The sequence below is a fragment of the Otolemur garnettii genome, unplaced genomic scaffold (genome assembly GCF_000181295.1).
Source record: "Otolemur garnettii isolate 467f Iridium unplaced genomic scaffold, OtoGar3 scaffold00002, whole genome shotgun sequence".
Classification (NCBI taxonomy): Eukaryota; Metazoa; Chordata; class Mammalia; order Primates; family Galagidae; genus Otolemur; species Otolemur garnettii.
In genome coordinates, this window is record NW_003852397.1 from 49,945,258 (window position 1) to 49,953,707 (window position 8,450).

Here is an 8,450-nt window from a genome sequence, read left to right on the forward strand (position 1 = left end):
AAACTCATGGGCTTAAGCGATTCTCTTGCCTCAGACTCCCAAATAGCTGGGACTGCAGGCACCTGCTGCAATGCCCAGCTATTTTGTTGTTGTTGTAGTTGTCATTGTTGTTTAGCAGGCCTCGGCCAGGTTTGAACCTGCCAGCCCCAGTGTATGTGGCCGGTGCCCTAGCCGCTGAGCTACAGGCACCAAGCCGGCATTTTCAAAATAAAGGCCTTTGTTAAAGATTCTGGAGTAGTTTGCTTATTAGTTGAAGCTTTAAAATTATGAAAGAATCCATCACTAAAGAATGAACTATTTTCTTTACTGTATATGAAATTATGGTAAGTGATAATTTAGAAAGAAAATATAACCAACACAATGAAATTCTTAGTTTAATCTTTAAATTTTGTAAAGGATATAGTGCTACTTTGAAATAAAGAACAATACAACTTAGCTACTGATACTTGTGGCATTTTTACTTTTTTATTTTGGAGACAGAGTCTCTCCTGTCACCCTTGGCTAGAGTGCCATGGTGTCATCATAGCACACTGCAATTTGAACTCCTAGGCTCAAGCCATCTTCCTGCCGCAGCCTCCCTGAGCATCCGGGGCTACAAGTGTGTGCCACCATGCCCAGCTAACTTTTTTTTTTTTATTTTTAATAGAGTCATGGTCTCACTCTTGCTTAGGCTAGTCTTGACCTCCTGGCCTCAAGTGATCTTCCCACCTTGGTCTCCCAGAGTGCCAGGATTACAGGCGTGAGCCACCAAGCCTGGCCAGCATGCTTCCTTATTATCTTTCTGGGGTCGAAATATGTATATATGAATACTCCTGAAAGTTTGCACACTGGGTACAAATTTTGCCGAGACCTATCACAATTTCAGAAACTTACAAAGTGAGTGAAATTGATGCTTCAGGTTTCGGGCTGTAATGGTTGGTTACGTCAGAAAACTCCACAAGAAATAGAACAGAGATGCTGAATAATTTACTGAGGGAGAGCTCTCAGGTAGCAGAGGAGAGAGGCGCAGAGGAAGAAACTCAGCAAATGTGTGGTCACAGCTGCAGTGCAGCCTGGCCTGACCCCATGGGAGCTGTGGAGCGTGAATCATACTGCAGGGTGTTCTGGCCTTTTGTAATCTCCCTTATCAGTTTGTCACTGGTTCTTGGCTGGCAGGAAATGTTGGCCTGTGACCTTCCTGGTAAGGCCACTTCTTTTGTCCAAGGGCAGCTGCCCAGGGAAGGGGCAGCTGTTAGCCATTAGCAACCAGCCCTCACGGAATCAGGATGGGTGCCCTGGGAAGGAGACCTGGGTGAGACACCAACAGCATCCACCATAAGAGCCGTCTGGGGACAGCTTCCCTTCATCTGTGTTGCCCCAGGCACTTATGATTAGTGAGCTAAGCAAGCCACACCATTATCCCTCATGTCAAGGCAGCCACACAGCAGGACACAGCAGCTCCCGAAGCAGATGTCACAGCTGTCACAGCTATACCCATAACTGTTCTACTGTGCCATGTTTTCCTTTTGGGGTCCAGAAGGCAACTGAAGAACATGTTTTTCAAGCTGCAGTGTTTTATTACCGTAATTTTGAGTTTCTGATCTCAGACAGGACATTGTAGAAATACTTGATGAAAATGCTAAGACTTCCCTTTTGTGTCGCATGCACTTGATATTCCAGTTGTTCCCAAGTGCTGTGAGATTTTTGTAAATCTCTATGTTAAAATCCAAAGGAGCAAGGACACTCTGAGCCCGGGGTAGTGAGTTCTGTGAAGGTCATGCTCTCCTAGGGGTGGTGAGCGTCAGGGACCTGGCCTGTGCTGACCTTTGGGGAAGGGGCCTTGGCCTTCTGGTGATTCGCTCATCTTCTGCAGGAAAGAGAATGAGTGCCATCAGCTGGTGGCCCTGGAGGGTTGTGGGAGAGAAACCAGGGCAGAGGAGGAAATCAGGGAGCATGTGGGCTTCTTGGAGTGGTGGTTATGACTGACTGCAGGCAGGAGGGGAGCACGTGTGCTTCTGGTACTGACAGTCCTTCTGTCCCCAGGAGTCTCTCCTGTCAGTGGAGTGACTGCCTCAGTCCCACCAGCAACGTGCACGCACATACTCGGTCAGCCTTCAACATGAGTGTTGTAAACTTCTGTGTGTGCCAGGCTCTGGAGAAGAAAAACCAGCCCAGGCCCTGGGCCTTGAGAAGTTCAGGAATAGAAAGTGTTCCTGGGAGAGAACTGCTGATGGGAGGGGAGGGAAGGGTGCCAGGAATGCCGGGGGCACTCGGCAGGGCTTTCATAGGTGGCTGAACCATTTCACAAGGTGGGGAGACCTTCACCCAGGCCGTTGGTGGGGGTTGCAGAGCACTAGATACTAAGGTCATATGGAGTGGAAGGGAGGTCCCCTCCGCAGGGACAAGTCAGATTGTCTGGGCCCCAAGCCAGTAGAGAAAACCTGCTTCAGTCCAAGCAGACAGTGGCAGTGGCCTCTTAGAAACTGTTTAGCTCACCAGCACTTGTAAAAGTTGGGCAGCCTACCTGACAAAGGTATCTTGTTGTTTCTTCCAGGGAGAGGTTATAGAATACGTGGATGACCTCTTGGAACTGGAGGAGACCAGCTAGTCCACAGCAACCAAAGAGAGTTCTTCTAGATGTTCTGGAAACACAGACTCTTTGTCCTCCTTCTAACAGCCCAGGTTGTTGATACCTCAAAGCCTTCTCTTTACCGTATAAAGCAAAAGGGAAGCCCCCTTTGCTCTCCCTACATGCCTTCCCCATGTTCACACCTGCCTCCCCATGTTCACACCTGCCTTCCTATCTTCATACTGGTCTTCCTTATCTTCACACCAGTCTTCCTCATGTTCACACTTGTCTGCCCCCACCCCCCGTTTACACCTGCCTTCCTCATGTTCCCACCTGCCTTTCTCACCATTTTGGTTTGAGGGACAGTCTTCCATGGTTTGTTTTTTTCTCAGAAAATCAGTATTATTTTTTAAACAAGAAAAACATTTCTAAAAGATACTAATTGTGAAAACCTATTTTGACCTCTCCATTCTTCCAGATTTTAGTCTCCTTTCTCCCCATCTAGTAAAGATGGTGGAAGACAAAGGCTGTACTTCTCCAGGCCTCATGATGGTCTTCACTTGGTCTGACCTGAGAATTTGGGCAGATGGTGTAAAGCAGTGATTCTCAACCCCTTTGGGGGTCGAATGACCCTTTCACAGGGGTTGCCTAATATCAGATATTTACATTAAAATTCATAACAGTAGCAAAAATTATAGTATGAAGTAGCAAGAAAAATAATTTTATGGTTGGAGGTGACCACAACATGAAGGGTGTGTATTAAAGGGTCGCGGCATTAGGAAGGTCGAGAACCACTGGCGTAGAGTATGGAAATGTGGCTTTTGCCTTACCCTTTTGCATTTCCGAAACCTTACTGAGGACAATGTAAATCTCAGTGTTAGAGGGCGGAGAAAGACAGAGGCTGTCTAGTTTTATTTCTTTTAGTAAATATTTATTAAGTGCCTAGTATGTGGTAGGCATTGACCTGGGCACTAGAGATACTTCACAGAATAACCGGAAAAGAATCCCTGCTCTCAGAGATGTCACATTCTATAGACAACCAATTAACAGGAAGAAATATAGAAGTTATCAGATAGTATTAATTGCTATGCAGAAAAATAAAGCAATGAAGAGGGATAAGGAATCCTGGAAATGAGGCTGTAGTTCTAGTAGGGTGTTCAGGGAAGGCCTCACGGGGCAGGTGGCATTAGAAGAGAGATGTAAGGGAAGCAGGTCAGAGGAACAGCATGCGTGATGCCCTGAGCTGAGAATCTGCTTGCTGTGGTCAGGGAATCCGCTTGCTGTGGTCAGCAGTGAGGCCAAGCAGAAAAGTGGGCAGGGGAAGAGTGGAAGGAGAGAAGGCTGGAGAGGTGTGAGTGTGTAGGTGGGGAAGAGGGCAGATGGCAGAGGACCTTGACTTGGCTTCTGCTGAGTGAGGTGGAAACCTTAGGAGGGTTTCAGCAGAGGAATGCTTTGACTGATTTGTATTCTAGCTGCTATATGTTGAAAAACCTGAGAATGAGCAAGGGTGGAAGGAGCCAGAGAGACTTATTAGGTGGCCACTGTAAGATTCCAGGCTCAGACATGAGCCATGGAAGTGGCAGTGGTGAGAAGTAGTCCAATTCTCCATTTATTTTGAAAGCAGAGCCAATGGGATTTGCTGACAGGTTGGATGTGGAGTGTAAGAGAAAGAGATGTGTAAATGCATGACATCAAGGTTTTGGCCAGAATAACGGGAGGATGGTGTTACCATTTACTGAAATCTGGAAGACAGGCTGGGTGGGTGAGTAAGGAATGTGGTCTCTGTCTGGGGCTGTGAGGGTGAGATGGGAGGTTCAAGCTGCAGATAAAAGGGGAGAGTTTTCCCAGGTCAGGTCCCCAGCAAAGCCTGAGGCAGGGACCTGAAAGCATTGGGGGGATAGTGAGGGTGCTCTCTGGACTGACTGAGAAAGCCTCTACTTTATTGGCTGTGGGAAGTCCCTTAGGGGTGAGGGTACCTTTGAAGACCAATAGCTGAATTGAGGGCAGTTCTCTGGAAGAGGGGCTGTGAGCAATTCACAGGCAACATGCAGGGTAGTGGGCAGGATGGGTCCGGAGCCCAGACTCTGTTCTTTCTTTCTTTCTTTTTTTTTTTTTTTGAGATGGAGTCTCACTTGGTCACTCTGGGTAGAGTGCTGTGGCATCTTAGGTCACAGCAACCTCAAATTCTTGAGTTCAAGTGATCCTCTTGCCTCAGCCTCCTTAGTATCTGGGAGTACAGGTGCCTGCCACAATTCCCAGCTATTCTTTAGAGGTGGGGTCTCGCTCTGGCTCAGGCTGGTCTAAAACCTGTGAGCTCAGGCAGTCCACCCGCCTCAGTCTCCCAAGTGCTGGGATTACAGGCGTCAGCCACCTGCGCTTGGCCTGCGGGCTCTGTCAAGGGAGCTGGGAGGGGCGCCACAGCGCCCCCTGCTGGTCACCAGCTCGCTGAGGGCATTTGAAGCTGTGAGGGTGGGCAGGGCCACCTGGATTGTGTGCATACACTGAGAAGCCACTGGAAAGAGCCAAGAGTAGAGTCCTGGTCTCTCTGGTAAGTGAGAAATCAGCCAAAGAGGCTAAGAAGGAGTTGCCTTTGAGGTCAGAGTAAACCAGGAGAGTGTGGTGTTCTGGAAGCTGAGCTTTCTTTATTCAACCTTACCGCCTCCTCCAAATTCCTTGGACTCTCCAGCAGTTGGAAGCCAGCATTTGGAAGACAAGATGTTTCCCACAACAACCTGGAAAAGAATAAAAGGAGACAGTGTTTTGGGTCTGTGTGTATTGGTAATTAATTGGGGGTAGAAAACTCACACCTTTGTGCTTTTCCAGGTTCCCCCTCCCCACCTCAAGAACACTATTCCAACTCGGGGAAGTTAGGCACCTCTTTCTATTTCTCCTTCCCGCTGTCCTGCTTCCCTCATCCCCTCATGCCTCCTGAGAGCACTTCCTTTTGCACTTGCACAAGAATCCCCATGCCGGGTTCTCCTTCCGCTATACCCAACCCAAGACAATAACCTACCACTTCTGTCTGTGGCTAAAGTTGCCCATGAACTCATCAGCAGAGTTTCTACCCCCAGGGGACTGTTTGGCTAAATGAGTCAGTATTATTATTGATGGACACACTTCTGTCCACAGCAGCCTCCCCATCAGGACCCTCCACCCAGTGATGCATCAGCTTCCTGCCGGGGGAGATGGCCTTTGCCCGGGATGCTGGGTTTCTCCTGTCTCTCCTCACCCCACCCTCTACTCCACCCAAGAATTTCCTTTTGAACTCAGCGGAGAAGGTCATAAAGCAGGACTGTGAAGTAGTGGGGACCCAGAGGGTGGATGCCTCTGGCCCCAGGCTCCCTGGGTCTGTGTAGGACAGTGTGTCCAGCAGGTGTTTAAGTCCCTGGTTATCTTTCAGGCTGCAGTTGCCCTTCCCAGGCACATGGGAAAGCAAAGGGAGACATCCACAGGGGCTTAGGCTGGACTGGGAGTTCTGACTCACTCCACCTCTGTGCCCTGCAGAGCTACCATCGGATCCTCGTCCTCTGAGCTTGGGGTGAGCTTTTTGTAGACCATGTTCCATGTAGGGGTTGAGCTGGGTTTGTGTGAATATGTGGGGGGAGATTCTCTGAAGCGAAGATTGAAAAGCAGCTCCACCTCCCTCTGAACAAAGTCACCTAAGGAAAGGACCCCGGTACAGTCAATATTGTGAGCACATTGCTTTGATAGAAGGCTGCTGAGCTCGCTGAGTTACTAAATTTTTTATTTCAAAAGAAATCAAACCAACCTTTAAAAAAGAAAAAGTGGACTGCTTTGCCCAAACCTATCAAGAAACCCCAGTGTACAGGCTGCACTCAACAAGCTCAACCCAACACCTCCCTGAGTGCATTTCTTGGAAGAGCCTAGAAGATTCCTGGATTGAGACCCCATTGGTTCAGCCTCAATCTGGCCTGTTTTTTGAAAAAACAAATAAATTTGTAAGCTTTGTGGGAGTTTCCAGGCCCACTGTGAGATGTCTCCCTTGTCCTTAGACCCACAGCATGAAGCCTAACGGTCGCCGTCTGGTTTCCTAGGCAGGTCCAAGGAGGCTGCCCACCGTGGTGGGGCATCTGTCCAGCCCCATTGCCACTCAGGAAACCCAAGCAGGAGGCACCCACTGTTACAAGGTCTAAGACTACCCTTTGTCGCCACTGCTAATGTTCACACTTGTGGAGAAGGGACAGGCTGAGGGAGGTTTGTATAACACATGCGTTTAAAAGTGACTAATTGACAGAAATGTAATCTCTACCAACATATTCAATATATGACTTTCCTTCTGATTTTTGAGTCTTTCTGATTTCCTACCACTAACCTGTTATGCTCTCCTCTGGAATCCAGAAAGAGAACCACTGGGAACATTGACCACAAAGGCCGCCTTAGGAAGGAAATGTGTGCTTTGAGGAGTTCTTATTAAGGCAGTTTTAAGAGCACACAATTTTTACTGAACCCAACTCAGTGGCAAACAGAAAATGATTTGTTAGATTGTCAGTGGGAAAGGGTTTATTATGACTGCTGGTGTAATAAACAGTGGCTGGTTCCTGCCAACATTTATGGAAATAACGTTTTTAAGTTTTAAATGTGAGCTGTAAACCGAAGCTACTTCAGTTTAAAAAAAAAAAAAAATTCAATACTTAAACTGTGGGGAAAAGGTGGCTGGGTGCCAGAGAAAACATTCTCATTTAATAGTGTTTGAACATGGAACTGCAACACAGTTTGTAGCGAGGCAGTGAGAAAAACCCACAACTAATCCTTCATCGCAGCTGTCTGAACTCTTGATCATCTGCCATCCCTCAAACAGCGACTTCTTTTTTCTGGTGACTCCAGGCTTGAATGACCTAGTGTGGAGAGTTTAAACTGTGTACAAGGGAGGAAAGAAAAAAAGGAAAGGAACCTTAACTAAGCCTCAGCCAAAGGTTTTATGCCTTGGACTTCCTGTGCCTGCAGTCAGGGGCGAGACTGCTCCCCACGCCTGCCCCCAAAGGCATCGCCCTGAAAGACACCATGGCAGCCTGGCTTCGCCTTGACTGATCCATCCCCACACCCAAAGGAGCGGCTATGTTGTAGTTAGTGATTTTTCCCTCTAGGGCAGTTATGTGGGCAGCCATATCTTAGCACCCGACACCGTCCCTCTGCAGATACCTGGCTCTGATTTCTTGTTGAATGAATGAGTTGAGTCAGTAACCTCTTAGAGCTGGTAAGATGTTAGAAGAATAGGAAGGAAGAAGAATAGGAAGGAATTCAGCTGTTTGGCCAACAGGCACAACATAGATTCTGGAGTTTTATCTCCCAGTTTAGGTGGAAGGCAGTAAGCCAGACTATCAGTGTTAGTGCTGATGTATTTTTCTTTTCTTTTCTTTCTTTTTTTTTTTTAGAGACAGAGTCTCACTTTGTTGCCCTTATTAGAGTGCTGTGAGGTCATAGCTCATAGCAACCTCTGGGCTTAGGCGATTCTCTTGCCTCAGCCTCCCGAGTAGCTGGGACTACAGGTGCCTGCCAAGACACCTGGCTATTTTTTTGTTGCAGTTTAGCCAGGGCTGGGTTTGAACCCGCCACCCTGGGTATATGGAGCCGGTGCCCGACTCGCTGAGCCACAGCGCCGCCCAGTGCTGATGTATTTTTCTATCTACCCTCCTTGGGTTAGAATGGTATATATGATCTCAGTCTCATAGAAAATTAGAACTCAGAAAATAACTGAAAAGAAAAGCATTTATTATTATTTTTTGAGACAAGTGTCTTGCTCTGTCTCCCAGGGCCAGAGTGCAGTGGCATCTTTGTAGCTCACTGCAACCTCAAACTCCCAGGGTCAAGTCATTCACCTGCCTCAGCCTCCTGAATAGCTGGGACTACAACTACCTGCCACAACACCCAGCTATTTTTTTCT

General features: G+C 47.8%; 1 protein-coding gene across 1 annotated transcript in view; it reads left to right on the forward strand.

Annotated features, from left to right (window-relative positions):
- The window catches only part of CRTAP (cartilage associated protein), a 27,475-nt gene extending 24,472 nt beyond the window's left edge, over positions 1-3,003 (forward strand). Inside the window, exon 7 of the mRNA XM_023513137.1 lies at positions 2,534-3,003. Coding sequence (XP_023368905.1) covers positions 2,534-2,587 — 54 coding nt within the window. The 3' untranslated portion in view covers positions 2,588-3,003. The remainder of the gene's footprint in view (positions 1-2,533) is intronic.
- Positions 3,004-8,450: the final 5,447 nt, after the last annotated feature.